This window comes from Lissotriton helveticus, chromosome 1_1 (genome assembly GCF_964261635.1).
Source record: "Lissotriton helveticus chromosome 1_1, aLisHel1.1, whole genome shotgun sequence".
Taxonomy (NCBI): domain Eukaryota; kingdom Metazoa; phylum Chordata; class Amphibia; order Caudata; family Salamandridae; genus Lissotriton; species Lissotriton helveticus.
The window spans coordinates 1,033,920,121-1,033,936,147 of NC_136057.1; the positions used below are offsets into that span (position 1 = coordinate 1,033,920,121).

A 16,027-nucleotide genomic window follows, 5' to 3' on the forward strand; every position below is an offset into this window, starting at 1 on the left:
ATTTTAGAACTAAGCACAGCATGCCCCAGCTTCTAGGATCGATCAGTGCTTTTGCTTCCATTCTTAAAACTTACATACCACTGATGAAAAGAAAACTCATTCTGGCTCTCGTTCTCTGTTGCTTAGGCTGCGATTACAAAGGCACACTGTACATGAACGGCCAGACCTTCAGCCCCCCCGGAAGCGGCCCCTGCCTGCAGTGCACTTGTGTGGTAAGTGAACTTCTTGACTTGCATTAGGAGACGTTTTAAGGACTGGGCAAATGGGCTGAATGTCCAGGACTCCTAGCTTCCACGGGCCCCGGACAAAAGAATTATGTCACTATTGCACTTCTTTTTATTTCTCTATCTAATTCAATATTGTATGGCACCTTGGGGCTTGAATTAGCAGAAAATTGTTAACAACATTCAAGGTTGAATAAGGGACTCCAAAATATGTCTTGCCGGGACCTCTAAAATCCTCACGATGACACTGCTTGCACTCCCTTCCTCAAAGGGTTCTCTCTCAGCTCCAAATACACTGCTTCTAACCTGCCCACCTCCTCCTTATGTTGATGTACGCAGTGTTCAATATTGGTTTCCTAGATAAACCCCAAAACACATACCTGTGTACTCCATTGTGTGCCATAGCATCACTTTATCTCCGTGCAGAGCCAGGTCCTCTATTGCTTCCGGACACACCATCTGATCTTGTGAAAGTCACTCCCTCTTTTATTTTTCTGTTTTCCTCAAAGCCGTCTCCGTTTGCATCAGAAACGCAGGTAATGAGTAGGTGAACTTACAGAGACAGGGTCCCTAGTCAGCATCTTTATCATCTACAAAACTTTATTCGGCCATCAAAGTACAAAAGCAAATCATCAATAGGCAAAACCTCAATAAATACATCCCTAGTCTTGTCTCAGGACCCTAGTGACTGCCATGGCAAAAAAGAAGCCTAAGGTCTCTAAGTAGCATCAACCATTGCTTAACTTTGGGTGATTGCCTAGTGGCACGTGCTAGCAGCCTTTGCCCACTTTTTACCCTTAAGCAGGGGTTCTGAGTAAAAATCCCAGTTGACCAGTTGTAAATAGTTTCTGTTGCATACAGTTAAAGCATATGGGTATTAATGTCATTGATCTATGTATGTGTACTGGAAAAGTTGGGATTTTTAGTGGTTAAATTAAAATACCAAATGAAAATAACAGACATTTCACCTAAACGTTTGTTCTTAGCAAGTAAGTTGTTATCCAAAAATCCATATGCCAGTAACTTTATTCTGTAACAACCATTTATATCTGATCAACCAGCCATTTGTATCTGATCAACCAGCCAACTGGAAGATGCAGCCCTTTTAGATCCAACAGATCACAAGTTTTTCGTTAAAGGATCCCAAGATTCCCCACATCAAGCTACGGTTCCAGGGCACTGTACTTGAATTTAGTGTGCCCATAGATTTTACAGACTCAGACACATTTGTCCATACAGACAGACGCCCACACTTACACTCACATAGACACCCCCTACCCATACACCACCCTTGTGATTCTCATTTCTCTTTTTACCAGGGAGGAAATGTTCGCTGTCAGGAGGAGTCCTGCCCACCACCAGCCTGTGGTAGGCCTATTCGTGATCCCCAACACTGCTGCCCCATCTGCAAAGGTAGGGTGTCAGGATACTTTCTTGACTTCATTCTTGTATTTTCCTTTGTTCAATGCCATCTATTACTCGCGTAGACCTCTTTCATGATCTCACACATGCCTTATACCCTATCTGTGAAACTCTCCAACTGGTACCTTTAGCAGATTTCTCACTTGGCCTCATACCCTAAATAGAGATAACGCTATCTGCCAGGGATAGAATTCCTGCATTGCAACAACTTCTCTGTGGCTAGTGGATGGGCTTTATTTCTTATTGGTCCCTTCTTACTTCCACATATGAGGTCTCCTTAGGCTCGTCAAGTTCCAGCCTCGATCCTCCTCCCCTTGACAGTGTGAGTGAAGCTTGAGCTTGCACTCTCTCCACATAGGCTACCCTTTCTCTTATTTCTAAGAGGGTCTCTCACCAGGCATGCAGTGGCTATGTACCACCTCTTTTCCTTTTCTACAGTGCCACATCCAGATTTCCTTGCTGCACATTGTTTCTGTGTTTCTGGAAAGTGTTGGTCCAATAATCAGATGGTGAATGTGATGTCTGATGCCATTTGTTGTCTGGAGGTGCATGTTGCTGCATCTCTGTGATTGTCACCATATTTGTGCCTGTCATTCTGGATGATTTACTTTTTCTCAGGAATGAAAGGCGGTGAAGTGACCAGAAATGTTGGATCAGTCTGTGTTTCTTTAATGAAACCTGACATAAATCTGAGGGAAAAAAGCCTGCCAGATCTGTCATGCTCACTTCCTTTATAGGTTCCACATAACAGCAGTTGCACATACCAGCTCTTCATTCCTCTCTCACAGTGGGTGAACTAAAGTGACAGACCCCAAGTAACAAGTGCCTTAAGATAACTGAACCCTAAATAATGTACTTTTCTGTACAAGAGCAAACCAATAGGTGTGCTTTGTGCATTATATCCCTCCAGTCCCCTAACCCCCTGTCTCTACAAAGCTGTGTTTGTCTTTGTTGGCTCATGCACCATACCCCTGCAGCTTTTATTTGGTTCTCAAGTAATTGCCAGTGCTGCAACAGGCCACTGCTCTTTGTGATGAATGTAGCATTGTTGCTATCCTTTTCCTTAGTTCTTCCATTGGTTTCGAATGATCTATACCTGCACCCCAGATCAGAAGTATGATTATGGTCCTACAAAGGGAAATCAATCTGTTTGGCATTTTTGAGTTTTAGATGATATCTGTAACTAGCTGATGTAGTCAACTTGCTTCATTGAAGGATGTTATGGACCTAATCTCTGAGTGCTCATCTTTTCACGCGGTGAGCATAGAGTGTCTCATTTGCACCAGCATGTACTGTCAATAGATGAATGGCAACCGACTGCTTGTTGTTGAGTGCTAGGTGTAGTACATAGTAGCTAATGGTCTTCCCCTGAAGCTTGGCAACTACATCCTTTCCTGTGATGGTACATTTTCTTAGCAACACCTAGATGTCATTTTGTGACTAAGGCTATTTGCCTTGTGCTAGGAGGCACTTGGCAGTGGCGTAGCTAGCCTTATGGCTGGCCGCCTGTGGCAGTCCCTGCTTTGGCGACCCCATCCATTGAAGAGCGGGGGGGGGGGGATCTGGCACCTGTTGCTCCCTGCTAAGGCCAAAATGTAGCGCAGATAGGAGCGATTAGGAGGCCGCTGCCCCCAGCCACTGGCTCATGGATGTCCCTGCAAGTTCTTTTCACATTTCACATTGCGCATGTAGGAAAATCATCATTTTTGCCCAGATCATCCCCATTTCTTAACTGATGTTGGGGGTTACTGACAGTGAAAATGCCATAGCCTCTGCTACCCAGAGCCAGTGCTCTTTCTCGAAAGGTATATGGTAAATTGGTATCATTCCAATTGGCAAAGACAACTTACCTGTAAGGCCCCAGTACATGGTAGGTTAAGAGACCTCAGCGGATTTAATGCACTTAAGTGTGCACTACTGTGGTGTATAGTGTCATTCTAAAGCCAGACATGCTTGCCTATGTCCAAATTTGGCTTTGGAATTAAAAGTACTTCAGAAGTCCAAAAGTACCTTTTTATTACGTATAAGTCATCCCTAAGGTGGCACAAGGGTAGGGTGGATTGTTATAAACCAACATGTCTTGCATATGCAAGAGCTATTGACTTGACAATGTGTTTTAGCCATTATGTACACCACTGTGACTGCTGTTCAGCATGGCTAAAAGTTAGTGTTGTGGGTTGGGGTAGATTGGGTAGATGGTAATGGGGTAGATTGGGGTAGGGTGTAGTGGGGTTGATTGGCGTAGAGTGGCATAGAATGGAGTGGGGTGGATGGGGTAGATTGGAGTGGGGTACATTGGAGTGATGCAGATTGAAGTGGGGGAGTTGGGGAGGTTTTATTTATTTATTTATTTATTTATTTTGAAAGTTTTATATAGCGCGAACAAGATCTTTGCAGATATCAGAGCGCTCTACAAAGCCGGGAATACCAACAAGCGAGTGAATTTAAACATAATAAGTGGGAGGGGTAGGTACGTGAGGGAGCAAATTAGTACAGCAAATCAATAATAAAAATATAACAGTTAAAAGTGTGCATAGCTGGTCAGTAGCGTCAATAATACAGGTGAAATACATAGTCATAGAGTTCGAACATAATAATACAGGTCGGTGTAGAGTCTTAATTAGTACAGCAAATCAATAATAAAAATATAACAGTTAAAAGTGTGCATAGCTGGTCAGTAGCGTCAATAATACAGGTGAAATACATAGTCATAGAGTTCGAACATAATAATACAGGTCGGTGTAGAGTCTTTATAGATCCATGCTCATAGGTCAGGTGTATTTGGCCATAAAAATAGCTTTCACTTCTTTCTTAAAAAGTGTAGTGGAGGAGATGAGCCTAGTTTCAGGAGGGAGTGAGTTCCAGATCCTGGGTGCCATTCCTGAGAAAGAGCGTTTATAAGTTTTTTCCTTCCGGAATCTTCGAGGTTTTAGCAGAAGATTGTTTGTGCCTCTGGTGTTTCTAGAGCCGCCAGAGATTGACAGCTTCTGAGTGAGGTATCCGGGAGAGCTCAGGTGTAGAGCCTTGTGTGTCATGCAGGCGATTTTCAGATGTATTCTGGCTTCAAAAGGCAGCCAGTCTAGTGATTTCAGGTCAGGGGAGATATGAGAGTGCTTTTTTGATCCAGTGATGAGTCTCGCTGCAGCGTTTAGAGAGGCTCTTAGGGGTGCAGTAGTGGTTAACGGGAGACCGCAGAGGGCGGTGCTGCCGTATTCAATTCGCGGGATGACCAGTGCTTGTACTGCAGTTTGGAAGTCTTTGGCTGGTAGGAAGGGTTTAAGTTTCCTTAGGGTATTGATTTGGAAGTTCGCTCCCTTAGTAACCTTGCTGATATGGTGCTGCATGTTGAGATTGGAGTCAAGAGTTATGCCTAGGGATTTCGCTGAATCCACTATGGTGGGTTGGACATTGAGTGCAGTTAGCTGTTTAAGCCAGGTTTGAGTGGTAGAGATCTTAGCTGGAGGTGAGATCAGCAGGAATTCTGTTTTCAGAGCATTGAGTTTGAGATGATTATCAGCAAGCCAGGATTGGGTGCTTCTGATCGTAGAGTTCAGGAGTACGATGTCATTGAGGGATTGTAATTTGAGATATAGTTGAGTGTCATCTGCGTACATGTGAAAAAGTACATTGGATGCTTGAAGCAAGGTGGTGAGAGGTTCCATAACTAAGTTGAACAATGTTGGTGAAAGGGAGGATCCTTGGGGGACACCTAACGAAACAGGTATTGGAGAGGACATCAGGTTGTTGCTCTTGAATTTCTGTGACCTGTTGTGTAGAAAGGAGGTGAACCACTTGAGAACAGTCCTGGAAAGACTCATTCTTGTGTTCAACAGATCGAGTAATTTCTCATGTTTAACAGTGTCGAACGCTGAAGAGAGATCAAGAAGGATGAGGAGGCAGGTATCCCCTTTATCTAGGATTTGAAGGGCGTCGTCGATTATGTGAGTCATAGCAGTTTCGGTGCTGTGACCTGCTCGGAAGCCTGATTGATGAAGGTTAAGGAGATCAAACAGATCAATGTGTTTAGTCAGTTGTAGTTGAGCGCATTTTTCCAATAATTTGGCGAGAGTGGGAATATTGGTAATGGGACGGTAGTTGTTTAGGTCGGATGGGTCGGCAGTAGGTTTCTTTAGCAGAGGTGTGACTTGTCCAACTTTAAGGGAGTCAGGGATGGTTCCTTCTTGGAGTGAGCTGTTGATAATCTTAGTCCAGAGTGGAAGGAGTAGTGGGATGAAATCTTTGACAGCGTTAGCAGGGAGGGGATCCGTGAGGTGATTGGAAGGTTTCAGGGTGCTGAGCAGTTTGCCTATTTCTTCTTCGGAGTAGGTTTCAAAGGTTGACCATGTAGCATTGTTTTTAGGTCCGGTGGGTGTTATGCAGTTGAGTGTGGTGTGGAGTCTTGCGTCAGCGCGGAGATCACTCTTTATGTTGTCAGTTTTTTGGGTAAAGAAAGCGGCGAAGTCTTCAGAGGAGGGTGCTTCGTGCAATGTACTGAGAGGTTGGGGTTGTTCCTTGGTTTGTGTTCTGATTAACTCAAACAGTTTTCTTGGGCGGTTTTTTGCTTGGTCGACCTGGAGGCTGAAGAAGTTTGCTTTTGAGCGCTTTATTTTCCTGAAGTAGGCGTTTCTCTTTTTCTTCAGGGTTTTCAGGTGCAGTGCAGAGGGAGCTGCCCTCCAGGTGCGCTCTGCCATTCGCATGGCTCGTCTATCTTCATTGAGACTCCCGTCGTACCATGGATTGGAGATTTTAGCGGAGACTCTTTTTAGCTGCATAGGAGCAGCCTCATTGATTATTGAGGTCATGGCGTTGAGATAGTGGTCAGTCAGGGATTGTACATCTGTAGCTCCCGTGGGCGGGAGTAGGATGTCGCGACTGTTCGGGGGTAGGGAGACTGGGTTGAGTTTTTTCAGGTCTCTTTTCCAGACTTTAGTTCTGGAGGGTTGAACCGGGTTGAGTTTGACTTTTTCATTGATGAAGAATGTGACAGTATGATGGTCTGACCAGTCACAGGGTTGGATAGACTCAAGTTGAGCAGCGTCCTCTCTGGCGATGATAAGGTCGAGGATAGAACCTTTCTCGTGGGTCGGGCTGTTGGATAATTGCGTGAGATCGAGGGCGCTGAGGAAGCTTTTGAAACTATTAACCACCGCATCATTGGGATCGTTCCAATGGAGGTTGAAGTCACCAAGGTATATTTGGGTGAGCTGTCGTCCGGCATTGGTTGAAATCAAGTCCATCATTTGTTGGGCGAAGAGGAGGTTGTCTCTAGGTGGGTGGTAAATGCCATGAAGAGAGCATATCGGTTTGCCATCACTGATGATATTGAGGCAAATGTATTCATAGCAAGTTGGAGAGGGTAGGGAAGGCTCGGAGACTTTCAGCACAGAAAGGCTGTTCCTGTATATGCATGCGATTCCGCCGCCTATCTTGCCAGACCTGTCAAGCCTAATAATGTGGTAGTTGGGGGGAACCAGAATGTCCATTATAGGTGTAGAAGATTCGGTTAGCCAGGTTTCAGTCAGGAAGATTAGGTCAAGGTCCAATGATAAGGTGAGGTCAGCGATGGCGGAGGAGTGTCTAGAAGCCGACCTACAGTTTAGGAGAGAGCATTTGAGACGGGGTGTGTCAGGGGAGGAGGAGGGAACTAGAGAGAGGGGGACTTTTCTAAGGTTATTCGGGACGGATATTCTGTTGTTTAGAGTGGAGGGTCTATGGGGATTTGAGAGTAATGTGGGAATGGGGTGGTGCGAGGTCGAGGTGGTTGTGAGGTTTAGGGGTGCAGGGTCGTAGGAGCGGAGGAGGGAGAGAGTGTTGAGATCTGAAAGAGGGTTGCATGTGCGACGGGGGCGGTTGTTGCGATTGTGGGCAGGGATCGCGGTCCAGTGAGAACGGCGGGTGCGGTTGTTGCGATTGTGGGCATGGATCGCGGTCCTGTGTGAGGGATGTAGCTTAGGCTCGTCATCGGGACGGGAGGAGAGCAAATTGAGAGGGGGGGTGGTGGTGAGTGAGGTGAGTCTAGGGGGTGTGGTGAGTAGCTCTTTTATGGTGTGCATGTCTTCTTTGATGGTGTGAATTTCTTCTTTGAGTTGTAGGAGGGAGGCCATAATTTTGTCCAGCGTGGGATAAGTGTTTGTGCTGGGGGTGGAAGTCATGAGTGGGTGGCTGACCTGGGACTTATCGTGCCGGTGGGGTGGAGGGTTGGTGTTCATGCAGGGCTCCGTGATGTCATCGTACGGGATGGTGTTAGGGAGGAGGGGGGTAAGGGGGTGATGAGAGTGGATGGAGTACAGCGGAGGTTGGTGGTGTAGTTGGTTTCGAGTGGGGTAGATTAAATTGGGGTAGGTTGGAGTGGAATGGGGTATACTGGATTGGACTAGAGATGGGTAGATTAGAGTGGGGTAGATTGGATTGGGGTATATAGGAGTAGGGTAGATCGGGGTAGACAGTGGTAGAGTGCAGTGAGATACATTAGGGTAGATTGGAGTGGAGTGGGGTAGATTGGGGAAGAGTGAAGTGGGGTGGATTGGGGTAGATTGGAGTGAAGTGGGGTAAACTGGAATGGAGTGGGGTAGATTTCAGTGCTTTTGAGTGGGGTATATTGGGTGGATTTTAGTCGGGGAGAATCAAATGGAGTGGCAGTAGATTGGGGTAGTCTGAAGTGGGGTAGTTTGGGTGATAATGGAATGGGGTAGATTGGGGAGTGGGTTAGATTGGAGTGACGTTGGGTAGATTGGGATGTGGTGGGGTAGATTGGAGTGGGATAGAGTGGGGGTACATTGGGGTAGATTGAAGTTGGGTAGCTTGCATTCGGGTAGATTGGGGTAAAGTGAGATTAATTGAAGTGAAGTGGGGCAGATAGAAGTGGGGCAGATTGGGGTAGAGTTGAGTGGAATATATTGGGGTAGATTGGAGTGGAGTGGGGTAGATAGGAGTGGAGTGGGTAGATTAGGATGGGGTGGGGTAGAGTGGAGTGGGGTAGAGTTGAGTGGGTAAGATTGGTGGATTATGGTAGGGTCAATTGGAGTGGAGTAGATTGGAGTTGTGTAGATTGGGGTAGTTTGTAGTGGAGTGGGGTAGATTGGAGTGGAGTAGATTTGAGTGGAGTTGGATAGAGTGGTGGGGGTAGATTGGGACGGATGGAGTAGATTGGAGTCGGGTAGATTGGGTTTGAGAGGGATAGATGGGAGTGAAGCAGATTGGGGTAGAGTGGAGTAGATTGGAGTGGGGTGGATTGGATGGGGTAGATTGGAGTAGGGTAGTCTGGGGTGTAGTGGGTGGATTGGAGTGGGATGTAGTGGGTTAGATTGGTCTGGAGTGAGGTAGATTTGGGTTGCATGTGGTATACTGGAGTGAAGTGGAATGGGGTAGATTGGGTAGAGTGGAATGTAGTGTGGTAGATTGAGGTAGAGAAGAGTGAGGTAGATACAGTGGATTAGAGTGGGTAGACTGGAGTGGGGTGTTAGGGTAAAGTGGAGAGGGGTAGATTGAGGCAGAGTGGAGTGGAGTAGATTGGAGTGGAGTGGGGTAGATTGAGTGGATTAGAGTAGGGTAGATTGGATTGGAGTGGGGTAGATTGCACAGAGATGATTGGAGTGGGGTATTTTGGATTGGAGTGGGGTAGACTGGAGTGGAGTGGGTTTGATTGGAGTGGGGTAGATTGCAATAGGGTGGGGTGGAGTGGGGAAAATTAGGGTAAATTATGGTAGATTGGAATGGAGTGGAGTCGATTGGAGTGGAGTCAATATGGACTGGGTTGAAGGGGGTCAGGTAGATTGGGGAGGGATAGATTGGAGTAGGGTAGATTGGGGTGGAGTGGGGTGGGGTAGATTGGAGTGGGGTGGATTGGGGTGGAGTGGGTTAGATTGGACTGGAGTGGGGTATGTTTGAGTGGAGTGTGGCAGACTGGAGTGGAGTGGGATAGATTGGGTGTATTGGGGTGTGGTAGATTATTGTATATTGGAGTGGGTTTAATTGTGGTAGATTAGAGTGAGGCAGATTGTGGTAGATTGGAGTGGTTTAGTTTGTGGTGGAGTGGGGTAGAATGGAGCGGGAAAGATTTGAGTGGAGAGGAGTTGGAAAGACTGCAGTGGGGTTTGGAGTGGAGTAGGATAAATTGGACTGGGGTAGATTGGAGTGTAGTGGGGTAGATTGGAGTAGAGTCAGGTAGATTGGAGTGGTTTGGATTGGGGCACATGAAGTGTGGTTGAATAGGGTAAATTGGTGTGGATTGGAGTGGCGTGGGGTAGACTGGGGTAGATTGGAGCAGAGTGGGGTAGATTTGAGTGGAGTGCAATAAATTGGGGTAGAGTGGGGTAGATGGGAGTGGGGTGGGGTTGAATGGGTTGGATTGAGTGTGGTAGATTGAAGTAGAGTGAAATGGCCCTCTGCACCACTCTACTCTAAACCACTGCACTCTATGCCATTGCACTCAGCACCACTTTACTCTACGCCACTGCACTCTAAGCAAACTACTCTACACCACTGCACTCTATGCCAACTACTCTGCACCACTGCACTCTACTCCACTATACCCTACTCTGCAACACTCTGCGCCACTGCACGCTACGCCACTGTATGCTAAACCTCTCTATCCTACTCTGCACCACTGTACTTTATAGTTTTGTGAAAAAACAATGGTTTATACAAGGCCAATTGGTCCTAGAGGAGATATATTATCTCAAGAAAACAAAAGTTTAATCAAATAGCCTATGGCATAAGGCACTTCTCTAGATAAATGTAGGAAGGGACACACGTGAACATTGCAAGGAGGTTTATTTATTTAACAATATTCACTTTATCATAACAAACAGATTATAGATCCAGTGCTCACAAAATAGTGAAAAGGAACGTGATGTGGTGAGTGAAGGACATTTATTTAAAAACATACATCGCATTGACAACATAAGCAAAACTCCTTTCAATACATTTTTAAGAATAATGGAGTTTAGTTGTAAAAGGGTTGATGTTGTTTCGATCTCAATAATTAGAGATCTTTATCAGGACGGAGTTGTGAGCATGCAGTATTCAGCGAACCCTAAGGTGGCAAAACTATTCCTGATAGGGTGCTGCATTGGGGATAGTTGATTCCTGATGGGAACAAGTCTGTAAATATCATCAAGGAACCACGTTGGTGTGGTCAAGGAGCTCCGGTGGCCCGGAGGCTTGATTTGGAAGGAGACTCTGATGGTCAGGAGGCTTAATAGGAAGGAGGGAAGTCAAGCCCCTATGCAGCTAATAGCTAATAGGACCTTCCAAAGGCAGACGTCCTCTTATTCTACCGACTGCGCGGTACAACACAAAATAATTCTTTTAACACCGACTTTGCTTGGTTGATGTGCTACTCTTTGCCACTCCACCTCACTCTGACACTCTATACCACTCCACTCTCCTCTGCGCCACTCCACTCTACAGCACTCGGCTCCACTCTAGGCCTTTCCACTCTCCTTCACTACTCCACTCTATGCCGCTCCACTCTACAGCAATCTACTCTGCTCTGCGCCACTCCGCTCTACTCTGAGCAACACCCTCTATGCCACTCCACTCTGCTCTCTACACCACTCCAAGTCACTCTATACCACTCCACTCTACAACACTCTATTCCACTCTTCACCACTCAACTCTACTCCACTCTAAGTCCTTTCACTCTATGACACTCGACTTCCTCCACGACATTCCACAACACTCCACACCGCTCCACTTCATTCTACGCCACTCAGCTCAACACCATTTCAAGTCACTCCATATCATTCCACTTTACTCCACTTTGACAGTTCACTCTCCTTTACCCCACTAACCTTTAGCCATGCTGAACAGCAACCACACTGGTGTACAACATGACTAAAGCATATTGACAAAGCCAATAGCTCTTGCATAGGCAAAATCTCTATTGTTGTGCTGCTAGTACAATAGGCTAACTGGGGAAGGCTTTATTTAATGTAATAAAGTCTATCTTTGTATTGGAGTTAATAGAAATACCATTCAAACTAGTACATTAATGGTCACATTAAATCCAACAACTTGCCACAGTTGGATTTAATATAACTATTACGGAAAGTAGTTTTAGAATGTAATATCCTGAAGTTACCTAAAACAGCCCTATATCAGCCTCTTCTGATTGGTAAACCTTTGACATCCTGAGCCAATCTGCTTCCTGAGTAGGTATAGAGAGGTCTGGGGCTGCAACATACGGACATTTGGTGGAGAGAGATTTGTTTCCTGGAGAAGCCAGGGAAAGGAAGGAGCTGGGGAGATAAGCAAGACTTCAAAGGGAGGAGAACAGATGCCACAAGATGCCGGGCAAGCCCCGACTTCTTTGATCACCAACCAGATGGGAGCCCCTCCCTAATTAGATTAGGAGAGGGGCATGAAGGGGAGTGTAGTCACTCGTTAGCCACACCTTTTGGTTGGGTTGCACAGACACACAAAACAAGGAGAAATTTTTCTCCATTTTGATTTTTGGGGGAATAGTGCATTCTGGGTTGAAAATATGCCACATTTTGCAGGAAGCGGTCATATCATAGCAAAGTAAGGTAGCTTTACCCCTATTAGTTAGTGTGCCCCCCTCCTGCCAGCCCAGAAGGGTGGATAAATATGGAAGAGATGCCGAAGTTTCTTAGAACACTGCCTGGAATAATTTGAAGAAGAAGGGGTGCACTGCTGGAGTCCTTGGACTGTACACCAGAAGGACTGCACCTCCTGCACTCACCCGGCTCCACCAAGAAAGGACAGTGCCTGAATTAGAGGGAAAGGAGTGGATTCTCTGACCAACAGCAGGTATTACATACAGAGCTGGAAGAAACCTCATGCCAAGCCAAAGAGAGGATCACCTTAGCTGACCAGTTGCAACTGCAATTTTCCTGGACTGTGCAGGTGCATTGTGGGAAAATGAGTCATAGCCCCCAAGAGGCAATACAAGGCTCTGAACCCTTGGCACAAGCTAGTGAAAACGTATTTTCCCCAAAGGTACTAAGAACCAACAATGTTTGGAAACCTGCACTGTTTTGCAGAAAAGCTCCTGGAGGAGACTGGCTCAACATCGAGAGTTAAGCAGCTGTCATCGACTCGCAAATTGGCCTGACTTCACTGGTTTGTCTGCTGAAAGCTCGGGAGCTCCGAAAAAGACTTCCAGAGACTCACCGAGGCATCGTGCTGCAGCAGGCTGCCGTTGTGGAATCGAACTTCGGATCCGAGGAACCAGAGGACTCGTCATCGAGAGAAAAACTCCAAGAAAAAGACTAAGGGCCTGATTTAGATTTCGGCGGATGGGTTACACTTTCACAACGGTGACAGATATCCCGTCTACTGAAATATAGCTCCCACATTATCCTACGGGATTTATATTTCGGCAGATAGGATATCCGTCACTGTTGTGATTGAGTAACCATTCCGCCGACATCCAAATCTGGCCAGAAATCCAAAGGTAAACATTTGACTGGGACCTAGCCCTCAGCCTATTTGACCCGTACTTCATTGTGGTTGACCCAAAACATTTCCTTTGTCCCGATCCAGCGCAACCAGATAGCTATGAGTGATGCTTTAAGCTTTTTGTTGCAAGAATGCACAATTTTTTATTTAATCTTTAAAATATCTTATCTCTGGTTTCGTACATTGGATGTTTGTCATTTTGCTGTCATTTTAAAGATTAAGTTATTCTCTATTTTTATAAAGTGGTTTGGGATTTTTATTGTGTTGTGTCGTTTAGTAATATATTGTTTTGGTGGTATTAAATGCTTTACACATAGCTGTCTCGTATGTTAAGCCTAACTGCTCATTTGCTAAGATACCTAGGGTTGAGCAACGATTAATATGCTGAGAGTTTACCAAACCTGTTAGTGATTGTGGTCTTATGATTAGCTGACAGTAAATACCCCAATCTACTGATAACCCACTTTCCTATAGCACAACATACAGCTTTTCCTGTGCTGTGTGATCTGCTATTCCTGTGCCCAAGCAGGGAGGAGATATCTTTGAGAGGTACTGCTGAGTGGCTGAGTATAGTCTTGCACAGATGCAGTAAATGGTATCCATAGTAAATCTGTTTTCATATTTCAAGCATCAGGTTGTGAAAAGTGCTGTCAGTTAAGTGATGGACCTGCTATGATGATCTCCAAATGCATTTGCCAACAGTGTCACCAGGGAGACTTGGCTTTCAAAGACTGGCTGTCTTTGCTGCCATGATATCAACTAGTTCAAAGTAAATGTTGATGTGCCTACATAGTGCAAACAGTGTGGTCCTTCTCTTGATAAGGTAGTTTACTGCAGCCTGAAGAGACAGCAGTGAAATGGAGCTGAATTTGTCCTTGAGGTCTCCAGTCTTCCCTCCCAACAATGTTGCTTTCCGGTGATGCACACAACAGATCATGGATGGAATGCTGAAAAAATCAAAGGTTCACCCCAGTCACAGATCTGGTTTACATTTATCGTTCTTTTTTTCTCCATGCCATTCCAGTTTGGACCCAACCATATGAAAATCAATCTTCAACCTGCTCCTCATTGGAATGTTTGATTTGTTCAACATTCCATCCATCATCTGTTCTTTTTGCTTGCGGTGATGGGCCATAGTGCAGAGTCTTTCACTGCACCACGATTTGTGATCTCTGGTTTGGGCATGTTGGTGGCAGGATGCACGAATGAGGTGAGCAGCGTAATCCAGGTGATATGGTTTATATGTTTATTAGTAGTCATGCATTTAACCCTCTGACGAAAATAGACTAATGGATGCAGGGTCAACGAATTGGACTACCATGTGCCCAGCGGGCCACTTGGCGATAGTAGGCTATGATTGGGTGAGTATTGTTGATGGGTGCCTAAAGTTTAAGTATGTACACCCTCCACAATGTGCTATTTCTAGTGACTGTTGTGCTCCAAACTTTGGATGTGTGGGACTGTAATATTAGCAATGTAGATTATCGAGATAAGGTGGGGGGGTGAAAATATGTGTGGCAATTTGCAAAACAAAAGATAATTTCTGAATTGAGCTAGCAAATTAACTAGAAACCTATGGTTGTGTAACTGTAGACCATGCTATTAATACATGCTGCCAAGTAAAACCGTGATTTTGATGCTTTCTTTAGCATAGTCACATTGTTGGATATGTGGTAGAGCCATTGTGCAGCATGGAGATCAGCCTGCAGTGCTCCATTGGCACAGCCATACCACTGTAAGAGGTTGTGCAATACTCGGCATCACCCTTGATCCCTGCTTCTTTCACAGTGCATGCCATTAGCAATTGACTTCCACAAACGTTTAGTTGAAATGCTAGTGGCTCTGCTGGAATCATAAAACCTGGTGTAGAAAATGCTCTGAATGCTATTAACCTGTTTCTCCTAGAAGAGCCTGTGCAGGGAATGAGGTTTGGTTAATTATCATTGTACCTTATGATTGATGGACATCTTTGGACAAAAGATTGTATTGCATTATATATGTATTGATGTCATGCTTTGTTCCAATCTGGGGCAGTCTGTGTGCTGGATGGGACAGAGTTCGATGAAGGAGTAGCGTGGGAGCCGGATGGAGAACCATGCAGTACCTGTGCCTGTGTAAATGGGGACACCGTCTGTGGAGCAACGCAGTGCCCACCCATTGCTTGCCTGCACCCCACCCAAACCAATGGTAGGTAATAACTATGGGATACTTCATCACAAGCATTGCACGCGCCTGCACCATTCTTGATACATGAGGGAAAGTCCCTCCCTTGCCTGCATCCTTCAACTATTCCTTTCAGTGAGTTCTGCAGGAAGAAAATACATTTTGCACAGGCAGCACTCTTGCACCATTCTTATCAGTAACTCTTGATGCAAAATGGCATGTGTGGCGAGTATGAACCCCCCCCAAGCAGCTCTCATGCATCATTCCTCAAGTAACTTCTGGAAAATTAGACTTGCAGGGGAAATGCTTCTATAGCACCTCCTGCTGGAAAAGTCTGGAATGGGAAAATTCATTTGCACAGTTTCTCTTTATTTTGTTACACTTATACTATTTACAAAAAAAACTGTGTTACAGTTATGAAAAATAGACTTGATTTTGGGGTCTATAGTCAATCAAATTTGAAAACTGAGCCGCGGTAACATTTAAAAAAAATTATTCTTCACAGATTGTATCAACCTGAAGGGCTAATATGTGTTTCACGATATGGAATTCGCTTCTTCACGCCAAACCACGTTTACATACTCTACATCTTGTATCATGCAAGAATGGCACAAATAAGTGCTTCATGCCGTTTAAAAAAATATTATCTTCCAGACAATGTATAGTACAAATACTTTATACGTGTCTGAACGCCGTTACTCCCAGTTGCGGTTTCCATGCCGTGAAATTGAAACTTCTGTGAAGTGTACAGAGCATATTTTGAATCATCCGAGGCTACTATGCTGTATAAAGTT

At 45.3% G+C, this 16,027-nt stretch overlaps 1 protein-coding gene across 1 annotated transcript in view; it reads left to right on the forward strand.

Annotated features, from left to right (window-relative positions):
- KCP (kielin cysteine rich BMP regulator) overlaps positions 1-16,027 on the forward strand; it is a 622,724-nt gene that overhangs the window by 339,766 nt on the left and 266,931 nt on the right. Inside the window, exons 26-28 of the mRNA XM_078677796.1 lie at positions 127-212; positions 1,544-1,637; positions 15,105-15,257. Coding sequence (XP_078533922.1) covers positions 127-212; positions 1,544-1,637; positions 15,105-15,257 — 333 coding nt within the window. The remainder of the gene's footprint in view (positions 1-126; positions 213-1,543; positions 1,638-15,104; positions 15,258-16,027) is intronic.